This window comes from Salmo salar, chromosome ssa01 (assembly GCF_905237065.1).
Source record: "Salmo salar chromosome ssa01, Ssal_v3.1, whole genome shotgun sequence".
NCBI classification, from domain to species: Eukaryota; Metazoa; Chordata; class Actinopteri; order Salmoniformes; family Salmonidae; genus Salmo; species Salmo salar.
Window position 1 is genome coordinate 140,477,834 of NC_059442.1, and position 13,375 is coordinate 140,491,208.

Consider the following 13,375-nt stretch of genomic DNA (forward strand, 5'->3'; position numbering starts at 1 on the left):
TGCCTGGGGGTGTGAGTCGGTGGAGTGCCAACCCTGACACAGTCAAAGACTAAGCTAACCTTTAAATTGGCAAGGTTTGCCCCAAGGAAGCACGCATTGATCTGTGCAGAAGTGCACACACCTCCACACTCTTGATGTGCTCAATAGTCTTGCCGGGAGAAGTTCATGTGACTCTGTCAACTCTGGTTGTGTTGGTAAAACTTCAACGGTTACAGCTGAAGTATTCATCCGAGAGCTAAGAGGCTCAGTTAGTTCTGCTGCATTCATTGTAGCTACAGATACAGTGTCCATCTTCTTAATGGGTGTAGTCAAGGGAAGAGCAGATGGCATAATTTTATCATGACATCACTCTGTTCACTTTTCCCTTTGGGACATCTTTGGGAATGTTGTTTGGGATACAGTATGGCACTGATGCGTGATTGATTTCAGACCCATCTTATACTTTTATTCAGGCTGTCAAATTGAAATGATTTTTTGGAAATAATAGACAAGTCTTGGTTCGCTAGTTATGCATTGCTAAGCACTTTCCCCATTATATAACACCCCATTAGAATGTGGAGCACACTTTGAAAGTCAAGAATTAAATCATTTGTTCTGAGCAGGAAGTAAAAACTGTGTTCTGTTGCCCCTACTTAGTATGATATTGAAGAGATGTCTGGGGGAAAACATTGCCTCTTACCCCTCCCCATGAGCTCTGCCTTTTTCTTTATCCTCCTTATCACTGCTTGTCCCCACGGTCCTGCGTTCTGGAAAGATGCACATCACAACTTTTCCTGCCCCGCTGAACAGCTCTGCTCATTAATCTACATTTCAATGCGTTATAATTTCCTGCAAATGCCTTTTCATAATTCACACCTCATTTCGCACACACTGGTGGTTAAGCGGGGGGATCGAGCCTTGTCATTTATAGTACGGGGGGAACCCTCTTTAGGGGACACACATGGCACACCACAGAGACAGTCTGCGTGAAGTGTTTACATTAAGTCCTCTCCATGTCACTGGAATTACATCAAACCCGCACTGTCTTAAAATAGCATTGCTCCTGATTCAAGAAAATGTGTTTGAAACAAAAAATAACTAGTATTTTGACCCAGAGTTTTTGGTAACCTGCAAACCTTGATCGAATTCCACCCAAATTCATGCTCCAAGGCAAACATATTTTTATTCTGGGTGATGTCCTTAATATTAACTCAGGTCATGGATCTCACTGGGCTCAAAGGGCAGGGATAAGGCTTTAGGCCGACTTTTAAAGTTTTTCACATTGAAGTGTATTGTCAGAGTCGATCATTGTGCTGTATAGTGGTCATGACTCCTTCGGCCATAACAAAATGCTTATTATTTTGCTTGGCTTAGTAGTGTAGTCCTCGAAAAACACACATTTTCCAGCTATTTCTAATAAAATAAGATACTGCATTATCACCACAGGACTTTGTATTATCCTGAATGTCTGTATTTTGAAAAAGGAAGGCCACACACATCATTTAACCTCCCTGATCCCTGAAATAAAAAAAGGATGCATCGCAATAGCATGTAAACACATTGATTAATCAAGGGTCGCCACACAGTAAGAATGACAATTGAATCAGTGCTTTTGTTTGATATCATAATCACAGTATAATCAAGGAGTCAAGGCAGATCTTTCATCCCCTGCTGGGCTGTGTTTTATGTGTTCACTGATAATATCGTGTCAGGGTAAAAAAAAAAGAAGAGAAGCAATTCAATTTGGCTCAGTCACAGCCCGACTGCACATTAAAGCGATAGAAAAAGTATTAAATCCAGTGACTTTATTCCCAACTGGCAGAGCAGTGCTGGGTTAGATATCCTGCGAAAGATTGCTGTTTCAATTTCATTCCCCTCTAATAGTTTAATGAATGCGGGAGCAACATTATTGTACTTAGAACCCTGATATTATCTCCTATCTGTTGGGACTAGATGAAGATGGAGGGAGAATAACAAAGCATCCTTTATTGAATTGAGCTCTAGCCACAATTTCTCCCTTCTTGTCCTATAGCTCTCTGTTCTGCGGGTGTGTGTTCACGCGTGTGTCTTTCTGCGTGAGCATGCGCGCGTGTGTGTGTGTGTGTGTGTGTGTGAGGCATTGCTACTTGACCATCTGGCATTACACATGGACAGTTGTGGACAAATCCAATGAATATTTAATTCCAGAAAAAGGCTTAGCAGTTTTTGAGAAACCTGACGACACCAAGAGATGAAATATACCAAAACAAGACAGTACAGTCTAAATCCCTGTAGTCATCACTGCCTTTGGTAGACACCGTTCCTTAGCTAAATACAGCTGTGTCATTTCACTATGAAATTAAGCATTGCAGAAATTAAAATAGACAACAAAACAGCTGGAAGAGACTTCACGTCCCTCTGAGGGGATCGTTTCTCATCCGTTTTTTGGCACTCTTGGCACTCTCCTATGGATTTCCATGGGCATACATCTCTTTCACCTCCAAATCTGATCAAGCTGTCAAATAAATACACATTTTGATGTCTATCATCAGACAATATGATTCACCCTGTTAGTACCCTTACAATAAAGAAGTGTGTGTCCTGTATTGTTCTCAAAGTATAGTCTACCTGGTTTCTGTTACTTAAACATCCTAGTACATCGCCATTCATTATCAACCCACTAGTTATCTCCTGTATTTCCTCTATCTTGCCCTATCATTGCTAATTCCCTGGTGTTTCCACCAAGCTCCTTTCTCACCATATGGTATATGGTGACATATGGGGGTCAACAACAGCTATCACCTTCCTGACCATTACTTCATATGCTGGGTGCTAAGATGTAACTTAAAAAATAAAGCATTTTAATGTGTCTGTCATCCTAGGCCCCAGTCATTAAGAAAAAGGATCTTAGTAAATTGCACAGAGCCTGATTAAAACTTGGGGTGTTGAAAGATGATTAGAAAAAAATGAATGGCTTACAGTCACGTGATGTGGTGTATTGGGCCTCGGAGGCGTGTGTGTGTGTGTTCTCTAAGTTCCCATATTTATCCCCTTTGGCCTCATGATAGATCAGGATATAGCGCTGTGCCGTCATTTATGGAGCAGCCATTGGGCGTTTACTGTTGCCGTTTAGGAATGCTGGGTAATTGTTTTGCCATGTTTTATTTGTTTTCTTAAACTGCCTCATTTTATTTGTTTTCTTAATCTGCCTCATCGACACCGTGTCTATTGCCCATACTCCAATGCTGATCAATATCGCAGCCTGACAGGCTCGTATAACAGCACTTCTAAGGCTCTCCAGTGTGAGTGAGTCAGCTCTCCCTCTACCCTCTTCTATCCTCCCCTCCAACACTTCTCCTCCTCCTCACCCATCTCTTTCTACACCATCTGAGTGCTTCATTTCTTGTCCCCCCCCTTCTCCACTCTGCATCGCCATACAGTGCACGGGAGTCACAGATGAGACCCGGTATCGATTAGCTGAGCAGCAGTGCACGGGTGCGTGTAATCCTCTATAGGAATGTTATGGACGGAACCGTGGTAAGATAAGGTCTGATTGTATCCCTATAGAACCTGTAGTGAAGTTGAGGTGCTGTTCGATCTTAGTGAGGAGCAATTTTGTTATTATTTTTTATTTTATTTTTATTTTTCACCTTTATTTAACCAGGTAGGCTAGTTGAGAACAAGTTCTCATTTGCAACTGCGACCTGGCCAAGATAAAGCATAGCAATTCGACACATACAACAACACAGAGTTACACATGGAATAAACAAAACATACAGTCAATAATACAGTAGAACAAAAGACAACAAAAAGTCTATATACAGTGAGTGCAAATGAGGTAAGTTAAGGCAATAAATAGGCCATGGTGGCAAAGTAATTACAATATAGTAATTAAACACTGTAATGGTAGATGTGCAGAAGATGAATGTGCAAGTAGAGATACTGGGGTGCAAAGGAGCAAGATAAATAAATAAATAAATACAGTATGGGGATGGGTAGGTAGATAGATGGGCTGTTTACAGATGGGCTATGTACAGGTGCAGTGATCTGTGAGCTGCTCTGACAGCTGGTGCTTAAAGCTAGTGAGGGAGATATGAGTCTCCAGCTTCAGAGATTTTTGCAGTTCGTTCTAGTCATTGGCAGCAGAGATCTGGAAGGAAAGACGACCAAAGGAGGAATTGGCTTTTGGAGTGACCAGTGAGATATACCTGCTGGAGCACGTGCTACGAGTGGGTGCTGCTAAGGTGACCAGTGAGCTGAGATAAGGTGGGGCTTTACCTAGCAGAGACTTGTAGATAACCTGTAGCCAGTGGGTTTGGCAACGAGTATGAAACGAGGGCCAACCAACGAGAGCGTACAGGTCGCAATGGTGGGTAGTGTATGGGGCTTTGGTGACAAAACGGATGGCACTGTGATAGACTGCATCCAGTTTGTTGAGTAGAGTGTTGGAGGCTATTTTATAGATGACATCACCGAAGTCGAGGATCGGTAGGATGGTCAGTTTTACGAGGGTATGTTTGGCAGCATGAGTGAAGGATGCTTTGTTGCGTTACAGCAAGCCAATTCTAGATTTAATTTTGGATTGGAGATGCTTAATGTGAGTCTGGAAGGAGAGTTTACAGTCTAACCAGACACCTAGGTATTTGTAGTTGTCCACGTATTCTAAGTCAGAGCCATCCAGAGTAGTGATGCTGGACGGGCGAGCAGGTGCAGGCAGTGATCGATTGAATAGCATGCATTTAGTTTTACTTGCATTTAAGAGCAGTGGGAGGCCACGGAAGGAGAGTTGTATGGCATTGAAGCTCGTCTGGAGGTTAGTTAACACAGTGTCCAAAGAGGGGCCAGAAGTATACAGAATGGTGTCGTCTGCGTAGAGGTGGATCAGAGAATCACCAGCAGCAAGAGCAACATCATTGATGTATACAGAGAAGAGAGTCGGCCCGAGAATTGAACCCTGTGGCACACCCATAGAGACTGCCAAAGGTCCGGACAACAGGCCCTACGATTTGACACACTGAACTCTATCAGAGAAGTAGTTGGTAAACAAGGCGAGGCAATCATTTGAGAAACCAAGGCTGTCGAGTCTGCCAATAAGAATGTGGTGATTGACAGAGTCGAAAGCCTTGGACAGGTCGATGAATACGGCTGCACAGTAATGTCTCTTATCGATGGCGGTTATGATGTCGTTTAGGACCTTGAGCGTGGCTGAGGTGCACCCATGACCAGTTCTGAAACCAGATTGCATAGCGGAGAAGGTACGGTGGGATTCTAAATGGTCGGTAATCGGTTTGTTAACTTGGCTTTCGAAGACCTTAGAATGACAGAGTAGGGTAGATATAGGTCTGTAGCAGTTTGGGTCTAGAGTGTCACCCCCTTTGAAGAGGGGGATGACCGCGGCAGCTTTCCAATCTTTGGGAATCTCAGACGATACGAAAGAGACGTGGAACAGGCTAGATAATAAGATCCTGGTGGCATGGAAATGATAGATTCTGATCAGACCCATGTGCCAATGAGAAGATGAAGAAGCCTGCATGATGTTATGAGCAATATATTACTGTATAGACGCCATAACGACAAGTTCTAACAGTCAAGTTCCAGAATGATACTGTGAATGACAGACACCCATGGGAGCAGTACAGTATTGATTGGTTTAGCTGCATTGGACTGTGGTGTGTGTGTGTGATGTCACAGGGTTAATGTTAGCCTGATACAGTATGAACTCATTGCCCTTGCACACCAGGATTCAGTGCACTTTTCCAACAAACCCGGAGGATGTGTTTATCAGCCTTGGATCTTATCAGTCTACAGTCTTCTTATCACAGGAACACACCATAGCTACTTTATCTGCAATACAGTTATACTGCTACACTAAATGTCTCTTTAGCATGGCCTTATTGCAGATAGCTGTGAGCAATCATCACAAGGCTTTCGACATAAAAGGGGCTTTGAGAAAGATTAAGCACACTTCCTGAAATAGGTAGTTCAAAAATATCTCACTCCCTGAAATTGACCAATTTCAATGAGATACATGTCATTTTAAGGCTCTATATTAAACTCTACACTACTCTATACTGAAATCATACAATATGTAAAATGCCTCTTTTTATCAGAGCTGGCCATATAGCCTAGGCCTATGGTATCTCCTCCCATGTTCAGTCTTTCGGCCACTTAGCAGCCATGAGATGTCAGTGAAAGGGTGATGTCACACTCTGAATGCTATCCCACAATTCCCAGGGGTGACACTCCACTCTGGCCTCCCAGACATCTAGCCATCCATCAGGATCGAATTATCTGTCAGCTGGTATTATGTTTGACATCAACATCACTCTGCTGTTATTATGGCTGCCCATCATCCAAATAAGATAAACCCCAGATATGTCCCAACAACAATAACATCCGCCACTACAATCGCAGAGCAGAGATATTACTGGGTTGTTTAGATTTTCATCAAATAAGAGGTATTTGGGGTGTTTGCATGCACTAATACAAATGTCCATGCATATTCAGTGTGTTTTTTAAGATTTGAAAAGGGGTTTTATTTGTGAGTGTGTACAGTAGGTGTTGCATCAGATTTGGTTTTGGATTACATAAAACGATGGTGGTCCTGTCAAAATCACATAAAATAGCAGACAACCTATTGTTCTGTCCCTTTTTGTTGTGTAATCACACCATGAATGTAGGCCTACACTAAACAGGTGCAATTGGCAGTGGGTTAAAACATGCAAGAAATGACTGCTACATTTAGGACAAACCTACTTCTGAAAGCTTGTCAGCAGTTGGATTGTGCAGTCATCTAATTACTAAAATGTCAGAGACTGTCTGGTAGTACCGCTGTGTGATAGCAGCACTGTCAGGTTATCACAGTACTAACTCCCTAAACTCTGCTCTGCTCTAGCAGAGCTTTCAAATCACTCTACTAATCTGGAGTAAACACACACCATATAGGCCTCAAGTCATTTTAAATAAGTCACTTTTTATCAGGCCAATTTTGGGGGATTATATCTAAGTACTACCATTTGCTGATTTGAATGGTATTTTGAAGTGGTGTATGCACTTATGCTGCACTCTTGTGCTGTATGCAATATTCCTTATCCAAGTGAGAGTCTCTATAATTGACTTGCAGTTTATCCATGTGGTTGAGATTAATTTGGAGAGCTCTGTTCTGATTGCTTTCCCTGATTAGCCAATCAACACTTCATCAAATCCCCACTGACTCTTGAGGGGAACCCTGGGAGATGGAGTTCTTCATCACTTTCCTAATTTTTGTTAATTAAAGCAGACCATCTCGCTGTCTGTCTCCTGGTAATTGCTGGGTCCTGATCTGAATAAATACACTACATGACCAAAAGTATGTGGACACCTGCTTGTCGAACATCTTATTCCAAAATCATGGGCATTAATATGGTGTTGGTCCCTTCTCTGCTGCTATAATAGCCTCCACTCTTCTGGGAAGGCTTTCCACTAGATGTTGGAACATTTCTGCAGGGACTTGCTTCCATTCAGCCATGAGCATTAGTGAGGTCGGGCACTGATGTTGGGCGATTAGGCCTGGCTCGCAGTCGGCATTCCAATTGATCCCAAAGGTGTTTGATGGGGTTGAGGTCAGGGCTCTGTGCAAGCGTTAAGATTTCCCTTCACTGGAACTAAGGGGCCCGAACCATGAAAAACAGCCCCAGAACATTAGTCCTCCTCCACCAAACTTTACAGTTGGCACTATTCATTGGGGCAGGTAGCATTTATCTGGCATCCGCCAAACCCAGATTTGTCTGTGGGACTGCCAGATGGTGAAGCGTGATTCATCACTACAGAGAACGCATTTCCACTGCTCCAGAGTCCAATGGCGGCGAGCTTTACACCACTCCAGCCGATGCTTGGCATTGCTCATGGTGATCTTAAGCTTGTGTGTGGCTGCTCAGCCATGGAAACCCATTTCTACCGATGAGCAGATATTGTGCTGGCGACGCTTCCAGAGGCAGTTTGGAACTCGGAAGTGAGTATTGCAACTGAGGACAGACAATTTTTACACGCTACGCGCTTCAGCACTTGGGGTCCCGTTCTGTGAGCTTGTGTTGACTACCATTTCGCGGCTGAGCCATTGTTGCTCCTAGACATTTCCACTTCACAATAACAGCACTTACAGTTGACCAGGGCAGCTCTATCAGTGCAGAAATGTGACGAACTGACTTGTTGGAAAGGTGGCATCCTATGACGATGCCACGTTCAAAGTCACTGAGCTCTTCAGTAAGGCCATTCTACTGTCTATGTTTGTCTATGGAGATTGTATGGCGGTGTCCTCAATTTTATACACCTGTCAGCAAAGGGTGTTGCTGAAATAGCAGAATCCACTAATTTGAAGGGGTGTTCACATACTTTTATATTTACAGTGTATGTTGACCTCTCTCTCTCTCTCTCTCTCTCTCGCTCTCTCTCGCTCTCTCTCTCGCTCTCTCTCTCGCGCTCTCTTGCTCTCTCTCTCGCGCTCTCTCGCTCTCTCTCGCGCTCTCTCCCTCTCCCTCTCTCCCTCTCTCCCTCTCCCTCTCTCCCTCTCTCTGTTTCTCTCTCTCTCCCTCTCTTTCTCTCTCCCTCTCTCTCTGTTTCTCTCCCTCTCCTGTGCATCTCTCTTGCCCCTCCAGTGTCCCGACGGGCTTCGGCCGATGAAGGATGGCTCGGGTTGCTATGACTACTCAAAGGGCACGGACTGCACGGACGGCTTCAATGGGGGCTGTGAGCAGCTGTGTCTCCAACAGCTGGTGCCCCTACCAGACAACCCCAGCTCCAGCAACATCCTCATGTTCTGTGGGTGAGTCAGCCAGTGGCAGGACACATACAGCATCAGGGAAGAAGCCCCTTTAAAATGTCTTCTTTCCTGGGCAACCTGGGTCCAACAATATGTTCTGGGTGAGAATTAGGCCATTGTTGATAACACAAATAGAGCATAAGAGCAGCTCTTTGCAATAGGTTGTCTAAATCAGCTGCTATTGAACTCTAAGATGGTAGAAAGACAGCTATAGCCTTTCACTGAAATGGATGGGCAAAAAATACTGTTAGAAACAACTGTGAGAGTGATCCTCATTTATACATGTGAACTGTGAGATTGATTCTCATGTTCACCTCTTAACTGGCAGTTTATGAATGGTCTACAGTATAGAACGTTGATATGGAATTCTACTGTAGGCTACTTCACGAGTCTGCCAGTGTGTCTATGTTCGTTTCATTAGCATTAAGTAAATGTGTGCTTTGTGGATCACAGCCATTTCTGAAGTAGACAACGCTTAATGTGCAAATCCAACCACAGTCTTCCTTTAACGCAGACAAGTCTGGGTTTAAATGTTTGATGTGCTTACACAATGGCTTTCATTTGAAATATTAGACAGCTAACAATACATACTTCTGCAATCTGTTAGTTCTTTGAGCTCGGTACCGGTTCTCTACTGGGAAATTAGGATATTTTGTGTGTGCGTGAGTAGAGTCCATAATACTAATATCTCTGCCTCTGCATTATGTGCTTGTTACACATAAACCACACTCCCCAACCCAGGTGTGTGCAGGAGTACAAGCTGGGGGCCGACGGTCGCTCCTGTCTCCTCCAGACAGAGAACTGTGAGGGGCCAAAGTGCCAGAGGCAGGACATTCGTTTCAATGACACCCTGTTTGGGGAGATGCTGCATGGCTACAACAACAAGAGCCAGCAAGTCAACCTGGGACAGGTCTTCCAGATGACCTTCCGGTAAGTTCTCCCCCAGAGGAGGATATGTCATCCATATTACTGTTGTGTACCTGTGGTACCTTCACAGGGGATGTTATCCAAGCCATATCACTTTGTGACATCTGGCTTTGGCTTGTCGCTTTTTGGATACAGCTAGGGGGCAGGAACTTTCCTAAAAATGTTGTGGCACCTGTAGTGGTATTGGGTTGACTCTTGGTGGCATGTTGCTTTGACTATTTTGACCTGTACTTTACACCACTTGGTTTTTAGACAGGGTGGCATGACAGCGATAACGAATTAGGCTAAAGCAGAAACAGGCTGGTGCCCAGACTTTTTTGCTGGTTAAGTAACTCTATGGACCCTTTGTGTAAGTTTTGTCCTCTTTTGTATGGTTGAAGTCAGCATATAAACTACCAAAAACAATGCATCCAAGTTGGATCCTTGGGACATTTGTTCTCATCAGTCCCACTACACAATAAGAATCCCAATGAGATCTTGGCGGTTCGAATTCACAGGATGTATTCCAGAGAGAAATTTCAGAATAAGTGTCAACATGAGTAAAAGCAGTGTTTTCTTTTATCAGTACTGGTGAGTGAGATATCTACACGGTGGACAATCTTATTTGCAGCTCTAACACAGCACAGCGATGAAGTTTCTCCATTAGAGGATGAGTGTTGAGACAGACAGCACTGTCAGCCCTCTCAAAGCCCCAGTGTCTGGCTGATAGCAAAGACAAATGTTAGCTGCAGGGGGACACTGCCATAATCAAAGACAACGAGGCAGGGACTGTCTGCCTGTCTGAAGCACACACACACCAACATGCACGCATACAGATGCACGTGCACACACTGTTGCTCACACACACACACGTGCGCGCACACACTTACACACACACATATACACACACTTACTCTTATTCACTGCTCTACCCATTCTCTGACTTGTAACAAGCCAAGAAAGTGCCTTTCAATCAAGCACTGTTGATGAGCGCTGTCCAGTGATGATAACAGGGATGATAATGCTAGTCTAAGCAGTCCAGAAGATTTGTTTCCGCCATCAGGTCAACCCAATCTGCTTCTCCTGACTCTCATCGATCTGACTGAATTGTTCTATGGATTATATGGCTGCTCTCATCTCTTCCAATTATGATCATAGGATAACCCACACAGTCTGAACAGCTTTCTCCCACTCTATAAATATTGTGTGTATGACTGTATTAGTCCAAGCAGAGGAGAGAGTCACCATTGACAAATGTCAAATCTTTTTTGTTCTGAATGACTGTGATCAAGGGGACTCTCTCCTAGATTAATTTCATAACAAACTAACTCAAAAGGGTAAACTAGGATGGCTGTTATTGTATATAATAAGTTATTATTCAAATGTCACAATAGCAAAGCCAAGCTGAGGTGTGAAAGTCCATAATTTTGTCCAGAGCCTATTGTTTGTTGCATGTAGCAGTATGTAGGTGTTGAAAAGTTATGACACAGTGTTCTTTTCATCCCAATTAACTCTTGGATAAATATGTGTTTTGTCTTAATAGTTTTCTGTCATGATGTTATTTTTTCCTTTAAAGCTGGAATCCTTAATGGTGAAACTGTTGCTGCAACCTAAATGTAAATCTGTCTCCATTTAGTACGATATGTTATGAATTGCAATTTCTTTTGTGGCTAACGTTAGCTAGGTGGCTAACGCTAACATTAGTTAGGTGGCTAGACTAGGGATTAGGGGTTAAGGTTAGGTTTAAAGTTAAGAGTTAGAATAAAAGTATGAAGGTTAGGGTTAGCAGTTGCAAAGTAGCTAAAAAGTAACAGGTAGTTGCAAAGTTACCAATTAGCTAAAATGCTAAAGTTGTCCGTGGTGAGATTTGAACACGCAACCTTTGGGTGGCTAGATGTGGGATGTTGCTATACGCCTACCCATCCACCCCGACCAACCTCCTGTGATGCGTGATGCTCCCCACCTCTGCTTCGTCAACAAAACCAAAACAATAACAACAGCCGTGGGGCGGACAGTGGCACTGGTTCCATCTTTAAAACTGCAATATGGAACTTTTTTTAAGTTCAAAAGCTGCAATAGGTCGCTAGTGGTCATCCAATGTGATGCAACAGTAACAATATTGTGCCTCTAGCCTGCCTGAGAACCGCTATATTCATTGGTTTTCATTTTCCCTGTCGGGTCAGATTTTCCCGCTAGATTTTATGCTGCTCATAATGAGCATTGTGGGTGACTTTAAAACAGTTAGAGTTTAATGGCTGTGATAGGAGAACACTGATGATGGATCCACAACATTGTAGTTACTCCACAATGCTAACCTAATTGACAGAGTGAAAAAGAAAGCCTGTGCATCTTGTTTGCAATAAAGCACTAAAGTAACACTGTAAAAAATGTGGCAAAGCAATTAACCTTTTGTCCTGAATACCAAGTGTTAAGTTTGGGGCAAATCTAATATAACACATTACTGAGTAGCACTCTCCATATTTTCAAGCATAGTGGTGGCCGCATCGTGTTATGGGTATGCTTGTAATAGTTAAGGACTGGGGAGTTTTTCAGGATAAAACATTTCTAGAATGGAGCTAAGCACAGGCAAAATTCTAGAGGAAAAGCTGGTTCAGTCTGCTTTCCAGCAGACACTGAGAGATGAATTAGTCTTTCAGCAGGACAGTAACCTAAAACACAAGGCCAAATCTACATTGGAGTTGCTTGCCAATAAGACAGTAAAAGTTCCTGAGTGACCGAGTTACAGTTTGAACTTAAATCTGCTTGAAAATCTATGGCAAGACCTGAAAATGGTTGTCTAGCAATTATCAACAACCAATTTGACAGAGCTTGAAGAATTTTTTAAGAATAATGGGCAAATGTTGCACAATCCAGGTGTGGAAAATGTGATTCTAACACGCATTGACTCAGTGCGTTGAATAATTATCTGATCAAGATATATTAGTGTCTTATTTGTAGTAAATTGTTCTTCCACTTTGACATTACAGAGTATTTTGTGTAGATCGTTGTCAAAAACTGACAATTAAATCCATTTTAATCGCACTTAGTAGCACAACAAAATGTGTAAAAAGTCAAGGGGTGTGAATACCTTCTGAATGCACTGTAGCTAGGGCTGTGCCGGTCACAAAATTTCGGCAGCCGGTGATTGTCAAGCAACGACCTCCTTTTCCATGTGGGAAGAAATGGTGGACAGAGACTTGCTAGCTACGTTAGCTAGCTAGGTGGGATTTTCTACAAGGAATATGCCTCCTGAAAAAAAAAATATCTTCTCCCAAGTGGGTGTGACACCTACTCCAGTTGCCTGCTGCACTGCTGCTTGGATTCCACCTGGCAATCTATTCACCATCAGCCCTGGCCTGTCTCCCCCTGTCTGGTACAGATATCCTCACCACACTCCCCCGTCTCTCCCGAGCTTTCACTTGCCTCCAGCACACACGCACTGTTGGAGCGAGTGACTCTGAACTTACAATGGCTAGCCCCAAGTTGTTATAATTTTTTATTGTGCTTTATGCTATTTGCCTCATGACTCCTGCGTGCTTTGTTGACTAAGAACTTGCTTGTTTACCCAACTGTGGGACAAACTATGTTTGTCAGCACTGGCCTGTACCCTAAATGCCCAAACTCTCTCCTGACCCCTTACACTAAGTCTGAATATGTCCTGCTAGGTGACCTAAACTGGGACATGCTTAAACCATTTGACCATGTCCTAAAACA

The 13,375-nt window shown here is 43.3% G+C and overlaps 1 protein-coding gene across 1 annotated transcript in view; it reads left to right on the top strand.

Annotated features, from left to right (window-relative positions):
- Positions 1 to 13,375, top strand: part of LOC106565912 (astrotactin-2) — a 448,985-nt gene that overhangs the window by 276,562 nt on the left and 159,048 nt on the right. Inside the window, exons 12-13 of the mRNA XM_014133602.2 lie at positions 8,592 to 8,758; positions 9,497 to 9,685. Coding sequence (XP_013989077.2) covers positions 8,592 to 8,758; positions 9,497 to 9,685 — 356 coding nt within the window. The remainder of the gene's footprint in view (positions 1 to 8,591; positions 8,759 to 9,496; positions 9,686 to 13,375) is intronic.